This window comes from Podarcis vaucheri (genome assembly GCF_965113315.1).
Source record: "Podarcis vaucheri genome assembly, chromosome: 2".
Lineage (NCBI taxonomy): Eukaryota > Metazoa > Chordata > Lepidosauria > Squamata > Lacertidae > Podarcis > Podarcis vaucheri.
In genome coordinates, this window is record NC_138760.1 from 65,330,028 (window position 1) to 65,353,620 (window position 23,593).

At 41.0% G+C, this 23,593-nt stretch overlaps 1 protein-coding gene across 2 annotated transcripts; it reads left to right on the top strand.

The window, feature by feature from the left end:
- Nucleotides 1-10,726: 10,726 nt before the first annotated feature.
- WNT8A (Wnt family member 8A) lies at nt 10,727-21,463 on the top strand. 2 transcript variants are annotated; one of them, XM_082212058.1, is made up of 6 exons: nt 10,727-10,927; nt 12,502-12,535; nt 12,750-12,888; nt 14,561-14,686; nt 15,013-15,155; nt 17,677-21,463. In XM_082212058.1, exons 2-6 carry the CDS (start codon nt 12,521-12,523, stop codon nt 18,244-18,246), a joined length of 993 nt encoding a protein of 330 aa, XP_082068184.1. In that variant the 5' UTR covers nt 10,727-10,927; nt 12,502-12,520; the 3' UTR covers nt 18,247-21,463. The 2 variants fall into 2 exon arrangements, with proteins under 2 accessions (XP_082068184.1, XP_082068183.1); XM_082212057.1 differs by lacking the exon at nt 10,727-10,927 and adding an exon at nt 11,733-12,384.
- Nucleotides 21,464-23,593: the final 2,130 nt, after the last annotated feature.

The following is a 23,593-nucleotide window of genomic DNA, read 5'->3' on the forward strand; positions in this document are numbered from 1 at the left end:
ATGTGGCTTTAGTATCTTTTCTGCCATCGTAATCCAAAACAGCAATAAAATCATATCACTTTTCACAGTCAGTATGAAAGAGCATATTGTGTTGGTAATCTTTGGGCTGGATTAATTCCTGGCTGAAACACCCTCACCCTCAGGGTGTGTTGTGTGTGTCCTCTGTTTCTGTAAGAGAAAACCACCGGCAACCAGCACAAAGGAAGCTGAAATAGGTGAAGTGTTTTAATGGCAGAATGTTTATTTAATCAAAATCATTCTGCATGAAGTGCGGTGAGCAGTGAAGAGGGTGAGAGGGAACAAAGCAATCCACATCTGTCATTCTATTGTTGAGCACAATTGTTCACAGTAGCTAATTCAGACGTTTGCTTTGTCGTTGTATTCTGTTAGAAAGGAACTGGGGTGTTTTGATCTCATTACAAATGATATCCCTTGAATAGGTTTGTAAAATTATTGTTGATTGCTAAAGGATATTCTAGAAAATAATTAAGGATGTCAGAAATCTGATTGCTGTGCATTAGCACTGTGCTTTTTCATTTTCATTTTCTTTATTTGTTTGCTCCAAGATGAAATACAATAGCTTTCTGCCCTTATTTATTGTTTTCTGTTGGTGCTTAAATGCATAAATAATTTCTGGTATCTTGTGATGCAAAACCTGTGATGCATGCTGGATTTAACAAAGAAAAACTGATCCAGATTATTATTTTTAATGTGTTATGTGTGGTTTGTAATGTGCACTTCTCTAACGAAGCTGAGGGTGTGTTTCTCCTTTCTTTGTCAGGATCCATCATGTCTGACAAACCAGATTTTGCAGAAATTGAAACATTTGACAAAACCAAACTGAAAAAAACTGAAACCAGAGAAAAAAATCCACTGCCCACCAAGGAAAGTAAGTAAATCTAATTCAGCCTGGATGTACAATTAATAATTTGCTAAATGTGCATAATAAATAAATACTCAGAGAGCCAATAGTCCTAGTTCCTCAGGAATAACACTTTTAAGTAATTATTAATTTGCATTTGTTATCTGCATGCACTTAACTAATTTAATTGGCCAATATAAATAATAGCTATTGTGTCTTTTAAACTGTGTGCACTGTTTGCTAAAGGAGATAATATAAAATGGACTTTGTGCAAGTTATTTGACCGGTATGTCCAGAAGCATGATAATAATATAGATTTCAAATCTAAAGTTTCCTCTAATAAATCACCATAGAGGCAGACATGTTGGACAGTTACAGCATGCCCACACAAAGGATGCTGTGAAATTATATAGCCTGACAGCTTTATTGTGTCATTAAAACTTACACCAGTATTCCACTACAATAAATCTGCCAGTTTTTCAAGTGATGCAAAACTCTTTTATTTTTGTATTTAATAAAAAGTACACCATTTAATAAAAAGTACACCTTATTATTATATGAGACAATTACATTCCATGGTTGCTTAGTGCTGCCCTCTTCCGGATTGTATCTATCACATCTACTGTATAGTATTTGATGAAGTAAACTCCTGCCGACATTTATGCCGCAATCAGTTTTTTAGGTGCTGCAAGACTGTTTGTTGTTGCTGCTGCTGCTCTTTGAGAATTTAACAAATGTAGAATTAATCAGGTTATATATTATCCCTGTTTTACTAGTGTAAAAATCAGAGTTTTAATTTTGTTCTGTAGCAGTAGTCAGCAAAAGGATTAAACCCCAGGCCTTCAGAGCTGCTTGCATGACATTTAGGAGAAAGCTGATCTAATCTCTCCTTAGTATATGAAGCTTTTAAAAAAGGCATTTGATATAGATTGCTGGCTCATCTGTTGGTAAGAATGTCTCTCTAGCCATTCAGTTTGTGATACAGCCAGTGCTTTTTTTCTGGGGGTACGCATACCCCTAAACATTTTGTGAAATCTAAGTTTGGCCTCATTGAGAGGCAGTATTTCAATATGAGTAGGAAAATGAGAGTGCCCCTAAACATATTTTTTTTTTTTTGAAAAAAAATCACTGGATACAGGCATAGACCCTTGTGCCCAATACTATTTTGGGGGAAGTTGCTATAATTCTTAAGGACAGACCTGTACTGGATCTACCCTTTACAGCAGGGTAGGGGAACCTGTGACAACATGGTGCTCTCTAGACATTGTTGGACTACAGCTCCCATCATCCCTGATGGTTGGCCATACTGGCTGTGGCCGACATACACAGTTGACATTATATATGATGCATATTTATGTACATCACAATGGAGAATATTAGGTCCTGGTTATTTATAACAGAGGCAAATAACAAGAGGTCCGGCACGGCAGATTTTTGCAATGCTTGGAAACTACCACTAGCATAGCCCAGCATAACATAAATCCTCACTGCATTGCCCACCTATAAGTAAGACCATCAGAGCAGAGACTTTGGGCTCAAGGCCAGCAGCCCAATTAATACAGCAAGCCGGAGGGCTCGCCACATTTCAAACAGGCTAACATCAACCATCATTCTCTAAATGCATAGGCTTCTATTCCTGCAAAACTCACCGAGATTTCCAGCCGCCGCCCTCCATGCCCAGTAATACAGTATTTGATTCAGTAGAGATTGTACAGTTATTAATGACAGCAGTCTGTGGACAGAAAGGGCTTTAATTACATTTGTTTTGACAAATTGGTGGTGAAGAAGAGGTTATTCTTTGATAAGTGCTTAAAAAAAACACAAGGTGCTTTACAAGTGTCCAATGTTGGCAAACGAGATTTCTCTTGTTTTCTTGGCAGCCATTGAACAAGAAAAGAAAAGCAAAAACACACCCTGAAGTTGGACCAGAAGATATGGCCAATATATCCTGCTGTGGGGTTTTAAGTTCTAAGTTTTTTAACTTTGCTATTCATTGACTTGGCTCAGCTTTTCTTCTTCATTTTCAAAGCCCTTTTTTTTCTTTATTGGTGCAGCAGAGATTTTTTCAAGCAAATGCTCTGAAATCAATCAAATCTGATTTTTATAATTCCCCAAAGGGACTGCAATCCTGTGTCCAATGTACATATGACAATTTGTCAAAGATGTACGCTTTCGCTGTCTGTCAATAGAAAATATTATTTTCATATAGTATCCTCTGTAGAACCTCACAATAAACCACTTTTATGTGTTATCCTTATTAAGTATTGAAACACGCTGGCACAAAAGAGTTCCACATCCAGAAAAGCCTATCTGTGAATGCTCTCAGAAATAAGATGTAACTATTGGGCCACAGTTAAATATCAAATTTACAGGGAAATATCTCTTGTGGGAAGGGATCATAAAAGATAAAATGAATTAAGGTTTGTTTATATAATCATTTATCAGAAAGTATAGTCACTGCATTATGATATCCTTTCCCTTTTCTTTTTTTTACCAAAGTGAAACTTTTGTATGTCCCACATGGTCAGATTCCTACTTAAATATGAACCAGACGGCTTTGCCTTCCGATAAATAATAATAGAAGCTTAATTCATATTTTATTCTTCTTTGTTACATGGTACATGAAAAACTTGTTTTCTGATACCTTTTTTTGACATACCTCTACTTAGAAACCCTAGAACCAAAGGCCATTCAATGAAACTGAATGGTGAGAGATTGAGAACATACAAAAGGACGTATTTCTTCACAGGACATATAATTAAAACTTACGGAATTCAGTGCCAACAGCTTTAGCCACAAGAGGGAGGGGTAGAGCTTGCAGTACTAAACTGCTCCACAAGAGGGTAGTTAGCCATCATCCTAATCATCCAAGGTGTTTTCCAAACCACGTTTTAGGAATGGAAGAGAAAATATATACTGTTTCCAAACCTGGAGTGGAGATTGGATTCTTCTACAGGGTGGAGAATAAGGCCTGGTGGCCAAGAACTTCTGGCTGGCAGATTGTCACCTTTCTTTACTAAGAAGTGAGAGAGAGAGAGAGCAAGCATGCATGCATGCATAGAATCTAGAAAGCACAAGCCACTTAAAAATTAAATATTATTATCTGTAAAACAGTTAAAATAAGCCACATACATTCCTTGGCCTTACTTGTGCCGTGTGGATGTGGAATTCCAGGGTTCTTGCACATTCTGTTTCAAATGCAACAGCAGTGATTCATCTGCACATAGCTCAAGAGCAACTGCTTTGCTTGCAGAATGCCACAGGATTAATCCCTGGCATCTAGAAGCGTGGCTGGGAAAGATCCAAGTTTAAAACTTTGGGAAGCCACTGCCAGGCAGTGTACCGGGTATCTTGAACAGCTCCCCCCCCCCCCGATCAAGTAAAACAATAGAAATACTTAACTAACTGACCAATCACATCAGTTCTGCCCCCCAAAAGTCCTGTCCCCCTAACAAAAATCCTGGCTTTGCCCATGGTCCAAACCCCTCCAATGCAGGAATCTCAACATATGGTTCCCCATCCAATTTGAAACTATACCTGCTTAATATTTTTGCAAATGTTCTAGTAGTTTTATTACTACACCACTAAGATGGTTATCAACACACTTCTGCACCCTTTCCTGAAAATCATCTATAAATTAAGGCTGTTCTCAGGTTAGGAGAATATAAGTTTCAGTCTTAGACACACAACCACTCTTCCTCAGATGACCTGTGCAGATCAGTATTGCCCCTTCCCTACTTATCAAATAATCCATCTGATGACATGGGAGCGGCAATTTGTTCCCTTGCCTTCATAGGGCTGAACTCCATGGAGAGGTTTAAATCTCTAGGCTGAGTCCAGCTCCACTATGGTAATTGTAATACAAATCGCCTTCTCCTCACTCATCAGATTGATTGATGAGGGAGGAGGGGGCAATTTACATCATCAGGGTGTTGGACTGTGCCTACTTTTTTGCGTCTGTCACTAACAAAATTGGTGGGGTTTAGGGGGATCTTTAAAAAAAGGAGTGAGTGATGGGGCTGATTAGCAGCTGGGCTTCTGGTTAGCCATCACTGCTGCTGAAGGAATTTGGTAAATATGGTGCATATGATTTCCACAAGGAATTTCACACAGAAGTCACTGGGGTAGCAGCATTGCAGAGGAATGTGCTCAGATTTTATCAGTTAGGCCCCTTATCTGCTTATTGCAACCTTCTCGAGAAAAGAGAGGATGCCCATTTTGGAAAAGCATAAAGGGGATATCTGCCAGTCAGTTGGTCAGATTTCTATTTTATTTTTTGTAATAAAGGGGCTGTCCTTCACATTGTCTAAAACAATAACATTCTTGGGTTTAATGTTAGTAGTGTCCTGCTAACATTACCTAGGTTGATGGCTATCTGACCCTAGGCTATAGACTGCCACCTATCAGACGCCCTACTATGATGAATGTTTAACATAATTCAATTTGCACACTAGATACGTCTTATCATAAAGCTTCAGTCCATCCCCAAAGGTTCTGCCCAAAGCTCCAAATTCCTGCTGATAACATTTCTATAGAAAGCTTCTTTGGGGACCTAAGACTGCTGGGACAAACAAAGATAAGTCATGTGTTACTCATGGTCACAGAACTAAAGGCATTTCATTGTACAGCAGGTATAATTGTGTAGAAAGACACATTCATTTTCATTTTTTTTGCATATAATGTATGGGAGATTTGAAGGATACTTGTTAGAAAGGAGACAGTAAGACTTCCACCTGCCCTGTTAGGCTTGCCAGCTCTCCCAAACTCTGCATCTAAGAAGTAACTTCCCTTCCAATTGATTTAACACTGTAGTATTATAAACTGGGATAGGAGAGATAAAGATATCTCAAGTACCTAAACCGGTATTATAGCCTTGAGCTGCAGTTGTTGTTTGTGCCATCTGCAACAACCCTACTAGTACCAGGTCTGCTATTTGAACTGCAAGAGAGCAGTAACATAGGAGTCAGCAGTCATTCTAAATCCACAGCATCTGCAAACACCTGGAATCTGGATGTCCTGGTGCCAATAAATTAATCACAAGAAAATACATTGGGAGTGGATGCAAATTTCTCAGATCAGAAGTCCAGCCTTTGGAAAGATATTTGAAAGTTCCAATGATTGTTCTGAACTCTGTTTTGACATAATGTTTTGAACTAGCGCTATATTCTGATAGGAGATGAGTGAAATATTTCATGCCACATATTTGCACACCTTCTAGATCAGGGGTGGAGGGCCTGTGGCCCTCCTTCAGTATTGAACTACAGTTCCTATCATCCCCAGTAATTGGTCATGCTGGCAAGTGTGATAGAATCTAAGACTATCTGGAGGACCACCTTGCCGCTGTCTTGCATCCTCTGAGGCTTGGGTGTGGAGGGATTCCATTCATGAGATTGTCTGCTAACAAGTTGTGTTTAAATGCCCTATTCAACAAAGCAATTTCATCTATAAACATCCAGCGGGAGTCTCTCAGTCAAAAGAAGCATCATACTAATTGAGAAGGAAATGTTCACTGTGGCAAAAATCTACAGGAAGGGGGGGGCAGGGAGGAGAGCAGGTATAATTCTCACTATTTATGTAAAATTAGGTTTCCAACATGTGTTTCAAGCTGGTGGTCTTCAGGGTCCATATAATTACACATCAATATTTTGTGAGCAAACTATATATATATGAGAAACACAAACAAACAAAAAATGGATAATGTTAAAAGGATAGTACTGAATGTAGGGTTGATTACAGTGCGATTCTACAATATCTGCCAAGAAGGAAGCCCCACTGAGTCCAGCAGGGACTCCTCTCAGGTAAGTGGATATGGGAACACATATTTAGTGCCTTTAAATGGGAAGATAGCACATTGCTCTTGAATGTCTTCAGATAGTCATCTCCAATTATATATGTGACTACAAGTGGTTAAGTTGAAAACAAAGCAGTGCAGGGAAATGAGTCATCCAAGAAACCTTCCCCACCCCGTTGTGAGTTTCTGTATACAGTACAAATAAAGTATATGGCATCACACATAGGGGATGTATTCTGGCCTCCCATGGAGAGCAATGCAGATGAACACAATAAAAAAAGGCCTTGTTATAGGTCTTTAAGGAAGGGGAGAATCTTTCTAATTACCCAGGTGTTGTTGTTGTTATTGCAGAGCTTTGCAATGTAGGATCCGATGCCTGGGCAAGGGAGCAAAAGTTGGATTTTTTGGAGGCGTTACCTGCTATATATATATATAATTTTCAAATGTTCCTCTCCACTTTTCACACATTTGCGCCATAGCGGAATAGTTGTAACTATCATTCTATTCAGTTTCTGCCAACTATCCCAACCGCATATCCCTGACACAGTGAGACTGCCACCTTGGACACACTTATCTTGGAGTACCTCCTATTGGAATTGTTTTGAATTTATGAGTAAACCTTGATAGAATGAGGTTTCTCATGGCTGCATGTAGTTTCATCATTTTTTCTTTTTCTTATAGTTTTTAAAATCGTTTGATTATAGGAAACAATTAATATTCCAAAATAGCATATACAGTACAACATGAACACAACTAAACAGTATAGCTGCATATAACAATTCCTTATAAAATCGAATCCGAGGTGCAGGTAAGGAGAAAGATCTCTATGTTATATTTTTCCATTTAGGCAATACAGTACAGGGGACTACCCTGTAAAACTTATTATCTCCCAACTTCTGACTGCTGTTATACTTTCCCCACTTTTTATTGACTTTAGGATAAGGCCAGTATAGAACCTCACTGCCCCTAATCCTGTAGGAACCAGATGCCAATACCATAAATATAGCTAGATCCATGGGATACCAACACATAGAATACATCACCCAAGATGATGTGATGACCACAGGCTTCATTCATTCATTTAGCTAGGCAGGCAGTGCTTGTGAGCCATTCAATAACAATACTGGCTTACAATAACAAGCCACAAGGGGTGGGGGAGAGACATTAAAATAATTAATAAATGGCTGTAAAGGGGGGGGGGAGGGAAAGTAAACTCCCAGAAGACAACTCTGTCAAAAGAGATTAGCCATGAGAACTCAGAATCCCATATGCAGTCTTACTCCAAGCATTCCTGAGGCATATGGCTGAAAACAGAGTGCTTGGGTTCTTGGTCTGATCCAGCAGGATAAGGATTCTTGTTATGTTCTTACCTTTTGTCTAATTCTGCTGTACAGAATCTTCAAGTTCCATGGTAACTTTCAGGATTTTTTTGCCTTCTTTACTGACCTCCACCAAACTATTAAAGATCAATTCAGGACTGCAGTTGGGGAAATAAATGCAGTACTGTACACAAAAGCAGCAGGTGCTTCTGTTGTATTGTTGGGGACTCTAAAGCGGGAGTGGGGAACATGTGGCCCGCCAAATATGGAGGTTTCATTTGACTTAGAACAATACCATTATCATCCTAGTCAAAGGATGAGGAACCTGTGGTCCTCCAGATGTTGTTGGACTCCACTTTCATTCAACCCTATCCAGCATGGCCAATGGTCAGGGATTATGGGATTATAGGAGCTGTAGTTCAGCTACATCAGGAGGCCCTCAGGTTCTCTACCCATTGTCCTAGTCAGTAGGCTGCTTTTCAGTAGATCTAGGGTTAGGTTTGCCCCGTTAAGAAGACAATTTCACCTTTTCCCTGGCAGAGAACGTCTGCTTTTTCAGTGTTGCACCACAGGAAGAATTTCAACAGTTGAAGCCTCCACTATTTCCTTCCATGCTAGGAAAAGCAACTCATTGCATTGCCCAACAACATTGTGAGAATGAGAGGTGGGCTCCCTCTTCACTACCAAAAACAAACTATCCTTTCCCTCCAAGGGCTTCCCATTGCTGCTAATCACTTCACCACCGCAGGGCTGTGAAAAGCCCAGATTGCAACTAGATTAATTTACCAAAAACAGTTAACATTTTTATCAGAGGAGTCAGCTACATTCCACTGAAAGTGTCTGACTGATGTTGAACAGTCTATGAAATGCAACCAGGACTGATGGGTTTCCAATGAAATCTGACACTCTGCAAAACTTACCTGGCTTCAGGCTATGAAGAATGTCAGCATTATTGCTAGTCTTCTCAGTTTAGTACTGTTTATATATCGCCTTTCTTCTGCAATGGAAATCTAGGCAGCATACATGGTGTTTCCTGGTGGTCAACTATCCAGGTACTGATCAGACCCGAACATGCTGAGCTTCCTTGAATTCCTGGGTTCAGATTCTTACACAGCACTGGGGAATCATAGAATTGTAGAGTTGGAAGGGACCCTGAGGATCATCTAGTCCAACCCCCTGCAATGCAGGAATATTCAGTTGAACATGTGGCCCTTCTGATGCTGGGTACCACAATGGCCACGGTGGATGTGCCTGATGGGAATTGGAGTCCAGCAACATATTGAGAAGGGACGCGGGTGGCGCTGTGGGTAAAACCTCAGCGCCAAGGACTTGCCGATCGTATGGTCGGCGGTTCGAACCTCGCGGCGGGGTGAGCTCCCGTCGTTCGGTCCCAGCTCCTGCCCACCAAGCAGTTCGAAAGCACCCCAAAGTGCAAGTAGATAAATAGGGACCGCTCTCCAGCGGGAAGGTAAAAACGGCGTTTCCGTGTGCAGCGCTGGTGCTGGCTCGCCAGAGCAGCTTCGTCATGCTGGCCACGTGACCCGGAAGTGACTTCAGACAGCGCTGGCTCCCGGCCTCTTAAGTGAGATGGGCGCACAACCCTAGAGTCGGACACGACTGGCCCATACGGGCAGGGGTACCTTTACCTTTAACATATTGAGGGTCATAAGTTCTCAATCCTTGATGCAGACTGAGTACTAAGATAGATGATCCAATGGGTCTGGATTTATCTACCGCAGCTTCCTAGGCACCTAATTTAGAAGTCTTAAGTCTTCATAAAGATATATTATCAGAGTGTGCCTGCAGCTATGAATTTCTGACACAATTTACTATTCAAGTACTTAGTGATTAGGTAATTGTTTTTGGCAAAATGCAATGGACGAACACAAACAGAACATAAAGATTAGATAGATAAGGATTTCAGACTTTTAAAACAATTTTTTTTTGAAGGTGCTAAATAATCACTTTTATGCGAAAACCCTCTTCAGATTTGCCAGCCATGTTCCCATCAAGCTCTTTATTATAAACAGGCCCTTTCCCGGGCTCTCTGGAAGGAGAGCTATCTTCCCAGGATGTTAATGATTAAGAGAGTGACTCCAGCCAGAGTTTTGTCTTCCCTGCAGGAATACATTCACTCTGTGAAAGCTCTGGGCTCATTAAGAGGTATTTTGCATTCATTACATTCTCACTAGCCCACTGTTTTAATCCTCTGGTTGCAAATGTTTGTTTGCAGCTTTGCCAGACTGGCTCCAGGTTTCCCTTTCACATGATCTTGGGTGATGATAAGTTCCTTCTATTGCTTGCTAATAAACTTGGAGTCAAGGGGAAATTGTCTTTCAGAGGGAAGAAGCCCAGGGCCTGCCCTGGCCATGTGGCTTATGCTGCAGTATGGAACTGGCTACCAAAACAGCTGGTGAAATGTTTCAGTGATGCCTTGTTTCATAGGCAAGGAATTTTACACTCTGTGTATATGTATGTTTTCATATTTACATCCCACCTTTCCTCCAAGAAGGTCAAGGTGGTATACATAGTTCCCCTCCTTCCCATTTTACCTCACAACAATCCTATGAGGTAGATTAAACTGAGAGATACTGACTGGCCCAAGGTCACCCAGTGAGCTTCATGGCTGGTTTCATATTATGAGAAGTGGTGTCTTCTGTTTCACAAAAGTTGTACTTTTTTTTTTTTTTTTTTTGCAGAGAGATTCCTTGAGAACAAGTTTAATTGCAGATACTTGAACCACTTTTTCTGGAGTTATTTAATGGAGTTTGGTTATGTTATTCCAGAGTAAATTGTTTTAGGAGTTCAGCCAAGTGGTACTAGTCCTGGGTTCATATCCCAGCTGACATTAGCTCAGTTAGTGATCTTGGAAAAATAATTACCGGTGTCATTTTTTCATCCATAAAGTAGGAATTAAAGTCATCTGCCTCACAGAGTGATTAAGAAAATAAACAGGTGAGTGAAGTATTAATTGTTTTTAGAAAATCAAATGAATATTGCCCTATCTATAGGATGGGCATTGCGTCTCATACAGATCATGTCTGATGGAAACTTAAGAACAGATGTGAACTTTATCATAGTTATACTGGCATAGGGAGCCGAAAATGGGATTTATCCTGCAAAATACTCAGAAAAGCAGATTGTCCCTAAGCTTTTCACTACATAGTCTTTCAGGAGTTAGATCCACTGAACAAAGGAGCATTTGTTTCTGAGTGCTTCCACTCTAAAATGAATTTTTCCCCCCCATGCCAAATGATGCTCCCACTCACAGCTTTCCATAGGCCCAGAAGACAGTGTTCTGTGGCAGCTGGAAAACTAATCTATTGCATGATGAGCTTAATAAATACTTTCCTTTTGCATATGCTAGAGAAAAGTCCATTGACAATTCCCAGTCACTTCTGCTTTAGATGTTTGTATGCAAGGGAAGATTCCCTGAAATTGCCAGGGTCTCTATTCTGCTTGTCCAAAGTCAAGTTATAAAGAATGGATGGGCTTTTGTGCAAAAAAGTACAATCACCAGCTTTTATTTTCTGGAAGGAACCTGTCGCCTTAAGCTACTGCATGCTGAGGAGAAACTAATTGGGTAAAAGCAGGATTGCCAAAGTGCCTGGCCTAAGCTGGTACTGATACTTTTGAATGTTCTAAGCCTTAGAATCTGCTGCTGCTGCTTGTTTTTGTTTTGTTTTTTAAATCTTAGCTGAAACCTCAAGTCTATGGCCAAATCCACAGCACATTAACTGTGGGATGGCTCCTGCAATGGCTATTGGGACTTCATTGGAATCATCAAGCATTGTAGCCATTTTTCCCCCAGAGAGAGAAAAAATAAAAATAAAAATAAAATAAAATAATAGATCCTGATTTTGGGGGAATGGCAGAAGAGATGGTGGTGAGAGACCTTGGCTAAGGAAGGGGAGGTGTTTGTTTGTTTTAAAAGAGAAAGCAAGTGCACTTCAGCTAAAGTCAAAAGCTCCCTTAATTGAATTAAAAGTTCTCTATTGTTAGGCAAGTTTGCCCTTCTTCAGAATCACTACAGAGATTCAGATGGCAACTGCCTCCCGGCCTTTTGAAGTGCACCATCAGGCGGTTCCTTTGCTATCTTTTCAACCATTGGATCAGAAGCTCTTTTATCATTGGGCAGCAAATAGACGCCCTTCAGGAGCTCAGCTTATAAATAACTTGGGATTTTGGTTGCTGTAACTTTCTTTATTCTGGATTATCTCTCATTTGGCATAGAAAAAAAGGATCTTAGCTGTGTGTCCTCCTCCCCGCTCCTATCTAGAAAAAGCCTATGTTGTCTGGGGGGGAAAGCTTTTGGATCTGCTAGTGGAATACAGAGTCACCATGAAGAGGGGCACCTTTGCCATCCTTACTGTTATTGGAATTTACGGAGAGATCTTCAGGATATCAGCATGGTAGGAGCTCAAGCCTCACTGCTACTAGGTGGTTCGCACCCACTTCAAAAAGGATGGCCTTAAAATTCTGTTCAATGAGGTGTTTTATTGTTGTTTTTCTCTCTTTCCCTCCTTCAGGTCCGTGAACAACTTTTTGATGTCAGGAACCCAGGTAATTCCCACCCACCCCTTTTCAATATTGTGAGTTTAAATAGCTTTCAATGTAGTCTGCTTGAATGAAGTAACCACATCTGCTGATACAAAGCTACAATTCCTTGTGCAGAATGGAGGGGAACTGGATAGAAACTGGCTGTTTCAAGGATGTTTGGGGGGGGTTGAGAGAGAAAATAAACACCTCCCTTCACCTCTTTTTTGGTCTGTTAAAGGCATATTTGACATATTCGTCCAGTGTGGCTGCTGGTGCCCTACGTGGAATTGAAGAGTGTAAGTACCAGTTTGCCTGGGAGCGTTGGAATTGTCCTGAGAGCACACTGCAACTCTCCACTCACAATAAGCTGAGAAGTGGTAAGTGGATTTCTGCATGTCCTTTCCTACAGTCAGGTCTGTCTGGGTTCTGTGGTGGGCAACTTCTAATGAGGAAATGTGGGCTTGTTCAGGGAAGTTTTTAATATGTGACATTTTAGTGTATTTTTCATCTTTGTTGGAAGCCGCCCAGAGTGGCTGGGGAAACCCAGCCAGATGGGCGGGGTACAAATAATAAATTATTATTATTATTAATCCTGGAATGTGTGAAGAAATGAACAGACGAAAATGCTTTTGGAACACATTCAGAGTTGGGGGTTTTAAAATGAATAAATTATCATTTATTGCGTCTCGCCTCACCCTTCTTCTAAGGAGATGAGGCTGGGGCACAAAGTTCTTTTGCACCCCTTTCACCTTTCACAACAACCACCTTGTGAAGTAGGTTAGACTGAAAGTGAGCAACTGGCCAAAGGTCACCTAGTGAGCTTCGTGGCTGAGTGGAAATTGGAAGTAAAGTTTCTCCAGCTCTTTTCTCACAGTCTAACCACCATCAACCTGGCTCTCATTTCCATCACCACTGAAGAACAGGGAAAGTGCTTCCAGATCAGGGGGTACTTTTTCCCGAGAGACCTCTCCCTCTCAAAAAATAACACATTGGATTTACCCAAGAACATATCTATATATTTTAAAGCTACAATCTCTCTTCCTATTTATCTTGTTTGAAAAAAAAGTCAAACTATCTTACAAAATGCAAATGGAAGGAATCCATCTCCAGAATAAGAAGAGCTAAACAAACAAAACAAAACTGCTGTGTTTTTAGATGATTTCTGATATTTTATTATTTATTGTTATTTCATTTTATAATGTATGTCATTTTAGTTTTAACATACTGTTTTAAGGCCCATGTGTTTGCCGTCCTGGACTTCTCTAGGAGGAGGTGTGGGGTATAAATTCAATAATACATTAAATGGATGGGTGCAATTCTGTGCCAGTCTACTCAGAAGTACATCCCATTGAATTCAATGAGATGTACTCCAAGATAAGAAGGTATAGGATTGAAGCTTCAACAGTAATACAAGAATAAGTGAACTTGTTTCAGCTCCAGCTTTCTGAAAATAATTACCAGCTGAAGTACCTAGTACTGTATCTTCATATTTAGGTGGCTACATTTTTGTTTAAGACATTTTTGTTTAAGAATGGTTTTATTGTTTTTAGTTTGAGTCTGTATCTTTGGTATTTTATCGTATTGCACACAGCTTCTGTAGCTTTTAACTATAAAGTGGTATATAAACCTGCGAAATAAATAAGTATTAGCAGCAGCAGCTTTATTTCCCAAGAGCTTTTAGAACAGTACCTTCTCTGTACTTTCGCCAAACAGGCATGCCAACTTTGTATGACATGACTCTAAAGCAAGATAGTTTACCAGCCCAATAGCTGGGATATAAAAGTTTTGATCATAGACTTTTTTGTTTCTGTGTTAAATGATTGTATATATTCCATAATGCTCTGGTGCTAGTGATACACAGACCATGTTTAGTGCAAAAAAATAAAACCTGACCTAATGCTTAGTGTCAAGTATTATATATCAATGCTCATGTTATAGTGGATTTATAAAAGGGATCTAGAGACCAGGAAAGAGTAGAAGAAGAAATGTAGGGGACAATTTTGGCCTTTTCTTTTCTTTTCTCCTGATGCTGACTGGTCCTTCTTTCAGCTACCAGGGAGACGTCTTTTGTTCATGCCATTAGCTCAGCTGGTGTAATGTACACTCTTACCAGGAACTGCAGCATGGGAGAATTTGAAAACTGTGGCTGCGATAACTCAAGAAAGGGACATGCAGGTGAGACCTCATCTTGGTGGGCATAATTCTGGAATGAGTTCATTACGTTTTGCTTTGCTTTTCACACTTCTAGGTGGCAGAATCTCCATCTCCGCGCTTTGTGCCAGCTGTTTTTGGTTGCTAAATCTGGCTTCCCAATAGCAAGAAAGATACAATTCAAACTAAATTATAATTAAAATATATTTCTTAGCCCCTACTTTCATTCTGGTCCAAACCTGGCTATTACCCGTTTCCCTGTTTCTTCTGTGATACCTCCATGTGCTCAAACCCATTTCTGTTGGAAGATTCATACCAATTTGCAAATTATGTTATTTTTGTCCCCCCAGGTGGAAAAGGATGGGTTTGGGGAGGCTGCAGTGACAATGTAGAATTTGGTGAAAGAATTGCTAAAAAATTTGTGGATGCTTTGGAGACAGCACATGATACCAGAGCTTCAATGAATTTGCACAATAATGAAGCAGGGAGACTGGTAAGTGAGAAAATATGTAGTCTTCATTTGAAAAATACTTCTTTTAGAATGTGTAAATGGCCAAAGAGATGAGTGACCTCAGAGTCGCCCCTTCAGGCTGTCCTTTTCTGAATAAGTTGACTGACTCACTGATTTCATGGGCTGACTGGAAATAAGGGTTGTTCAACACTGAATGCGGGCAGAGTCACCTTATCAGGCCCTCAGGGTGAATTCCTGATTAATTTTACCTGCTTCTTATTTTCTGAAATAGAGATGGGGCATACCTAATTGTTTTAAGCAGGATGGAGAAACTACCACTTCAGTGGGTTACTTTAAAAACAAAACAAAAAAACCCTTACAATTGTATTCGGTTGCAACAAAACAAGAAAATAGTAAAAATGTATTTATTTATTTCATAAAATTTATAGACCGATTGATTGTAAAAAACACACACCCTTAGAGCAGTTGACAAAAACTAGAGACAGTAAAATCAAGAAAAATGTACAACCCCACTTTAAAACATACCAAAGTTAAAATGCTGAAACAGATTAAAATCACCTCGTTTTCTAAGCATCTGGATTGGTTTGTCTAAATAGGAATGCTTTTAGCAAGCGCCGAAAAGAGTGCAGGTCTCAATAGGCAGGTAGTTCCACACTGTAGGTGCTGCCACACCAAGCAGTCAAGTTCTTACAAATGTGGAACAGGTATTATGTGGCACCTGTAGTAGTGCCAATTTGGTTGAAGCGGTCGAGGTATGGCATAGGTATGGTAAAGTGATCTCATAGGTAAACTGGTTCCAAGTTAAGAGTTTTATATACTAAGAGCAGTGGGGGGGTTTTTCCTAAAAAAGTTAATGGGTACTCTCATTATGCACTAACTGCAGATTCCAGATTAAGCACGAGGGGAGCCCCACATAGAGTGTATTGCAGTAATGCAGTAGAGTGCATTGAAGTAACCAATGCATGAACTGTTGTGGCAAGGCTTTCCTGTTCCAAGAATGGCCATAGCTGTCGAACCAGCTGCAGTTGGTAAAAGGCACTTGTAGCCACTGAGGCTACCTGAGCCTCCAGTGACAGAGCTGGATGCAGAAGCACCCTGAAACTGCTCCTTCAGGAGACAAGCAACCCCACCTACGGTAGAAAACTGAACAATTTCTCAAACACAAAAAACAAAAATATACACTTTGCTTCTATCCATATGGCTACCAGACCCATAATCGGCTGAGCAAAATTGTTGCCTGCTCTCTGTTAGGTGGATCAGTTTTCTGATCTAGGCTCTCTGGTCATGGTTCAACCTAGTGGCTTGGACAAGTCTCATCATGACTCCTCCTCACTCTGTTTCAAAACAAGGGAATGTTTTTACACAAGGGTGATCAGTTCTGTTTGATTAGTGTGATGCAACTGAAATTTAAAAGAAGCAAATTTCTGGTTTAATCTCTGTTGATATATAACATGACTTTAAACAATTTGTTCTGTTAAGCACATTTTTGGGTGAAATGAAGATTAACCTCTTAGGCAAAGGACTAGCATCCTATACATTCCTGATAGAAGCATGCCAGTCTTGAGTATCTTCTGGACTGAAAATTCAAGCTGCAATTCCATGCCTACCGGGGAGTAAGCCCCACTGAACACAGAGGAATGATTTTTGAGGAACATGCATTGGATTGGATGGCATGGCATGCTGCTTCCATCTAAAACAACTCCACATAATTAGGAAATTTAGCTCCTGGAAAATAAATACTTTTAAGATGTAGGAAAATAACTTTTAAGATGTAGGAAAGCTTCTGATAGCATTATTCCAAATCTTGGTCACCGAGGCCCAGTGTTGGCATTCATCATGGTGGGCTCAACATGGTTATCACTGGTCAGCAGCTTCCTTAATTAAGAAATAAATATTAAAAGCTTTTAATGGCATGGTGCTAAACCCAGGGCTATAAATGGAAGCACATTTTGCACAGGCTGCAGGTGCTATTAACTTAATTTCTCCAGAATTACTACTATATTGGGGTCTAGGGGCATTCTGGGTAAATTAAGCCCTGATGGGAAGGAAGACAGTTGCTGTTTATCATGCACTTTATACCTGCCTAAATTCCCTCTCCCACACAACTTTTAAAAATGTGAGCAGTGCTTTTTTTCTAGACTTTTTAATAACAAAAAAGAGGTTTTGATACTGCGTACCCTTGAGTACCCCCTGGGGAAAAACCTGCACTGGGTCCTCTTTTGCTTGCAATAAGGTGTCCTTCAGATGTTATTTGACTCCCCATCAGCCACAGCCAGGAATGATGGGAGCTAGAGTCCAGCAACATCCGAAGGGCACCTGTTGGCTTCTCTCCTACTAAGGGCAAATGAAGATGGCCACTATTACAGCTGCCTTGCCTGGTGCTTCTCTTCTCTGTGTCTCACTAAATGTTATGGCCCACATCCTCTCTCTGCCCCTTGCGATGTACATCAGTGTGGAACTGGGGGGTGGGCACAGAGGGCACATTTCTCAGGCTCATTCCAGACTTGGTGTTTTTAATTGTTCTCCTGTCTCTCCTCCCAAGGCTGTAAAAGCAACCATGAAGAAGGTTTGCAAATGTCACGGGGTCTCCGGGAGCTGCAGCATCCAAACCTGTTGGCTGCAGCTTTCAGATTTTCGAGAGATTGGAAATTACCTGAAGATCAAATACCGCCAGGCTCAGAAGCTGGAGACAGACAAGAAGAGAATGAGAGCGGCAAACAGTGCAGACAGTCGTGGAGTCACACTCGAGACCTTCAGCACCCTGCTATCCGGTGAACTTGTCTACTTGGAGGACTCTTCTGACTACTGCGTCAAAAACATGACCTTGGGCCTCCGCGGCACTGAAGGACGAGAATGCCTGCAAGGCGGTACAAACCTGTCCCAGTGGGAGAAGCGGAGCTGTAAAAGGCTCTGTTCAGAGTGTGGGTTGAAAACGGAGGCTAGGCAGACAGAAACAGTCACCAACTGCAACTGCAAGTTCATCTGGTGTTGCACCGTGAAATGTGAACAGTGCAAAGAAGTAGTCACCAAACATTACTGCTCCAGACAAGACAGCTCTTCCTCCAATAACACTCGGAGGCGAAACAAAGGACGCAAATCAGCAGCTGTCTAACTACTACCTGTGACAGCCTTCCAGCGAACTGTTAAATGATCACATTTCAGGCATACAGTATTTTTTTTACTTGGAGCATCCAGAAAAGCTTTATATATTTGGACCATGCTTACCCAAGTCCCCCCCCCATTCTGGACACATCTTCAATTTGACCAATATTTGGAACAAAACTGGTACTCATTCAATGTATTTGTGCCACTCCCCACCCCCCACAATAATATACTCCACGCCACTTCTGCTTCAGGTACCTATTTCCCTACTCTCACACAATTTAGAGCAATATTCTGCCCTATAAAGCATCCCGATATTATAAGGATCTGTGGTCCAGGCTGGAAACTGGGATTTTTGAGTGTTTTAACTTTTCTCTGGTGTGTAAGGGGGACAGGCTGTTGGAATAAGATAGCCACATATCCCATACCTTCCAGGAATCCACGTGCATACGCAAAAAATAATAAAACTAGGAACCCCCAGAAACAGGCCCCCACAAAGAGGAAAGTGGCGCAAGGGCTCTGGCAGGGACCTAGAGCCCTTCCCCCACTTCCCAAAGCCCAGTGGGAGCTAAAGCCTGAGAGCCCTCACACTGCCTTCTGAAAGCTGGGGATCACAGCTTTGCACAGGTGGGGTGAGGGGAATATATAAATTGAGAGTGGATTTCTGCAGCTCTCCATTTATTTATTTATTTATTTATCCCCCTCCCTCCCCAAACAAAGCTGCGATCGCGTAAGTTAAACAAGCGTAAGATGCAAGTTACCTGTATGCTCCTTAAGCTTAGATTGTATACTTCCAAGGTTTTCCAGTTTACTTCTAAAGCTTCATAGTTAGCTGTAAGTGCACTTGTAGTCACTTTATTGTCTGTTTCTGGTTGAAAAGCCTTCCTTTTTAGAAGTACCAAATGCAAAGGTATGAAGTCCAGATTTCAATATTGTCAAAGCTAAAATGGTAGAACAAATTTTCCCAGGTCCGGTTTACAAAGTCAGGGAAAATCATTTACCATTATTATGGAAATGCCTGATGGTTCTCTTGTGTGCAGCCTGGTTCCCATTAATATTTTCTCATGTGGTTGTAGTAGCGCAGCTGCTTGTGTGTATGGAAATCTGAACGTGTGAACTGTTGCACAGTGATTTTCACACCCACCATGTGATGAGATCATGACAAAATTAAGTTATGTGGGATCTAAAGCAATAGGGACTTAATGGCCATTGTGTTTTCAGCAAGATAGGTTTTTGCCTCTGCAAGTTATTGCATGTATACGATGTATGTACCTCACCCCTTCAGGCAACCGAGTTGCATGCAAAATCCGCCAAAATAACACTTGATGGAGAAATATGGGTTGTCTGAATCCTTACAACATACACTATGTTTATTCTTGAATGTATCTAATGGAATTCACAGGAAAGTGTAAAGAGTCGGCTTCTTCGTAATGCTGCATGTGCATCGATTGTAAATATATATATATTTTTAGAATGTGAAACATATGCACTTTTTGATGTGAGGAATTTAGAGTCCCTAGTTCTCCCTGAGGTGGGGGTAGAATACATGTCTGGGCTAAACCACTTCACACTGCATGTGGTGTTGAGGCCTGCATGGCAGAATATCTCTTCATACCAAAAACATTAATTTCATACAGAAAACAATCTCATAGAAAAAGGTTCACATGCAGACTTCGTTCAAAATACTAGTTTTCTGTATGCAAGCTGTGTTTCTGTATGGAGAAGTGTTCAGTCAGAGGAGCTCCTACCCAGGGTCTGAAGTGGTATGGCAAAGATCCAGTTTTACCACCTCACTTGAAAATAAGCCATATTTCCCCCCAGTTAGAATACACCTACTTTCTCCAACCACCACAAAGGTGGCTTTGTGGACAATATTATGCTTCACCTTCAATGCATTTTAAGTGTACTTTTCACAAAGTCATTGCAGTGGATAACCAAGCAACTTTTAATTCTCTGTTTCTGGACGAAATGCTGTGCTTTGGTGTCCTTTGCCACCTAAAATCACAATAAATTCAACAGCTATCAATTTGGTGCACTTTGGTAGCTGATCAATGTGTCCTGTTTTGAAGAGATTATTATAAGACAAGTGAAGCTGAGGCTTATTTTGCATATTATTTTGCAATAAACCCTTTTTAAAAAATAAAACGAATGTTTTCTTTTTAATTTTGATTTTTTTAAAAAAGCTGCTAAAAAGCTGCTTAAAGTCTCTGTGTGTGCCATGTGGAGATAGCTATATACCTATGCACACACAATAATGCTACCTTAAAAAGAAGCGGGGGTGAAGAGGGTTGCTATGGCTTGGATAGCAGCCCACAAAATTAAGCCAGACAGTGACTCTCAACAGTCCCTTTTTCTTTAGGATATAAATCGGGCAGAATACTAGATTGCAAACATTGGCCTAGTAAAAGTAAATTTCCCTTGTCGCTTTAATTTGTCTATTGTCTAATGTTATTCAAACAATGCCGGCTCCAATTGTGTTTGATGTGGTAAATATCAGGGCTTGTTGCAAAATTCTTTATTCTAAGGAACAAGATTAACCCTTTGAACTGGAGAGTATAAGTGAAAACTTGGAGGCAGTTGTGAATGTATCTGTGGGCTCCCTGCTGTTTGCTCCTATAAACAACCTGAAGACATGCATGCCTGGGAGGGCAAGAGGAGACACTGGCTTCAGCCAAATTGGCCTCTTGATTAAATGTGTATTCCAGATCTCTTCCTGGATTCAGCTGATTATTTTGGTGCCTCAAGAGGCTATTTCCCCCCACAAGGTTTATTAGCCATTTGCCCTGCTAGATATTTGGTAGATGACCTGTGTCAAAGAACAGCTAACTTGGCTAGTTCTCAATTCCTACCTTCCCCCTTGGGGTGCCAGATATTTTAAAGCAGGTCTGACCACATGGCCCCAAAGGATGATAACCAATGGGTGCCTTCTGCTATTGACTCCATTAGATTATATATTTCTAAAATTTTAATCCAGTGCAAGGTTGTCACGTGGCTATTAGTTACCAGTTGCTGGAAACCAGGCTCAGATTCTGCTGGAGGGCTTCCCAAAGGCATCTGGTTGGCCACTTTAAGAACAGGATGCTGGACAAAGTGGGCCTTTGGCCTGATCCAGCAGGCGGCTCTTCTTTTCTGACTGCTGAACATACTTTTCGACAATTTTGAGTCCAGCATTCTGTTGTCATTTCCATCAACCTTGGTACACGCTAAGAATTACACATGTTGCCATGGCTAATGCTTCAAGCTTCAGAGACTGGATGATAAAAAGTATGCTGCTTACTTTCAAATGGCTGCATGTCGTAATTGAACTATATCGTGAGAGGGATACAACCTGAGCCTGTAACCACATTGTGGAGACAGGAGGGCCACTGTGGGAACAGGAATAGCCCCAGCATTACAACTTCTCTCCTGGGTTTGACTGGGAATATGTGTGTGTTACGCAACTGCGTTTCCTCTGGTGGTTATTATCCCAAGGTAATTTTAAAGACCAACAGATGGATAATTATCATAGAATACAGTTTAGGTTACATTATTCTTCAAGGTAAAACCAATGGTGAAACCTAAATTTTCACCTTACTCGTGTGAGCAGAGATGGGCAAACAGCAAATTAAAGGTTTATATTAATATCAGAGAAAGTGATTACAGGAATATTTCCTCAGGATATCTGTGATATTTGCAAGTGATCATAGGGGACCATTGCCACTATTTGCTTAAGAAGGGCAGGCAAGCTGAATGTACCGTGGCAGCTGCCTCTTCTCTTATATCCCCAGCCATCTATATGGACCATTGGTTGGGGAAAACAGAAGTATACCTGATTAACAATCCACAATTTAACTAAAGAAACACCAGAAGATTAATTTCTGCTGTCAGCAAAGCATCCTGTTATATTCATTCTAGGTTTGTTCCTTGGTGCCAATGACACACTAATGATGGGTCGTTGCGTTGTTGTTTTTACCCATCTTAGAATAGAGACAGAAGAATGTATTTATTTTTACACCATTCATTTCCTGCATTTCCACATGGGGTTAGCAGTTGTATGAAGTGAATATTATGGCTCCCAATGCAAAGGCTCTCCATCACTCAAGCTGACATCTCCTCTCTTGAGGAGAATAAGTGACCTTTTCATATGCAGCTTAACTAGCCGGTCACACCACAACTAAATTGGGAAAAGCCATGGGTCACATCAATTCCTGGAGGCCTTAAAAACAAAAGTGAGAGGCTCTTTTCAACTTGCAAAAAAACCAAAACAAAACAAAGAAAAACCTCCCTTAACATTACAAAGTTAGAGGGTTGTAATTGCCATTTCTGATAGCCTCTTTTCCAGCATGAGCAGAGACAGGTGCACAACACAAAATGGTGGCTAGGGGGTAATTATCAGCTGTGCAGGATTTTCAAAGCAGTCCAATAAAAGTTTGATGATGCCCAGAATTAAACTCAAATGAGGATGTGGATGAGGGCTGACCAGATAGCTGAACTTAAAAGAAAGCGATATAAGAGTCCCTTTCAGAGGCATTTGAAAATATGCAGTGAAAACAGGTGATGGAGGAATGGGATTTGGGTGCATTAGTTCCAGCTTCTGGGTCAACTTCAAAGGCAGCCCTACATAGAATGGATTGCAGTAAGCCAATCTGAAGGTTACCAGCATTTGGATAGCAGTGGTCAGGCTATCCAAGTCCAAGAAATGGCCATAGCTGTCATATAAGTCAAAGCACTCCTAGCCACTGAGGGCACCTGGACTTTTAGTGAGAGAGATGGATCCAGGTAATTAACCACTTATTGGGGCTTGGGAACCATCCCACTCCCAGAAGGCTTCTGTCTTGTCAGGATTCAGATTCAATTTGTTGGTTCTAATCTAATCTACCAATGAATCCAAACACCAGGCCAGGGTTTGCATTGCCCCTTCCAGATCACTCGTTAAAGATAAACAGAGCTAGGTATCATCAACAAAAGGAAGACACGTTACCCCAAGTCTCCCAATAACCACTCCTAATGATTCTATATAGATGATAAATAGCACTGGGGACAGTAGTACCCTTTGGCTCCCCACAGCACAACTGCCTCGGGTCCGAACTATAATCACCCAATGTTATTCTTTGAAATTGACTCTGGACTGGACTAGGTAAAGGTACCCCTGACCATCAGGTCCAGTCGTGACCAACTCTTGGGTTGCGTGCTCATCTCGCTCAAGAGGCCGGGAGCTGGCGCTTGTCCGCAGACAGCTTCCAGGTCATGTGGCCAGCGTGACTAAGCCGCTTCTGGCGAACCAGCGCAGCACACGGAAACGCCGTTTACCTTCCTGCTGGAGAGCGGTCCCTATTTATCTACTTGCACTTTTGGGGTGCTTTCGAACTGCTAGGTTG

Coding starts and splice junctions, on each gene's coding strand:
- WNT8A (XM_082212057.1), top strand. CDS start 12,314: ATGAAGAGGGGCACCTTTGCCATCCTTACTGTTATTGGAATTTACGGA. Junction 12,889..14,560: donor TCACAATAAGCTGAGAAGTG/GTAAGTGGATTT, acceptor TCCTTCTTTCAG/CTACCAGGGAGACGTCTTTT. Junction 15,156..17,676: donor ATAATGAAGCAGGGAGACTG/GTAAGTGAGAAA, acceptor TCTCCTCCCAAG/GCTGTAAAAGCAACCATGAA.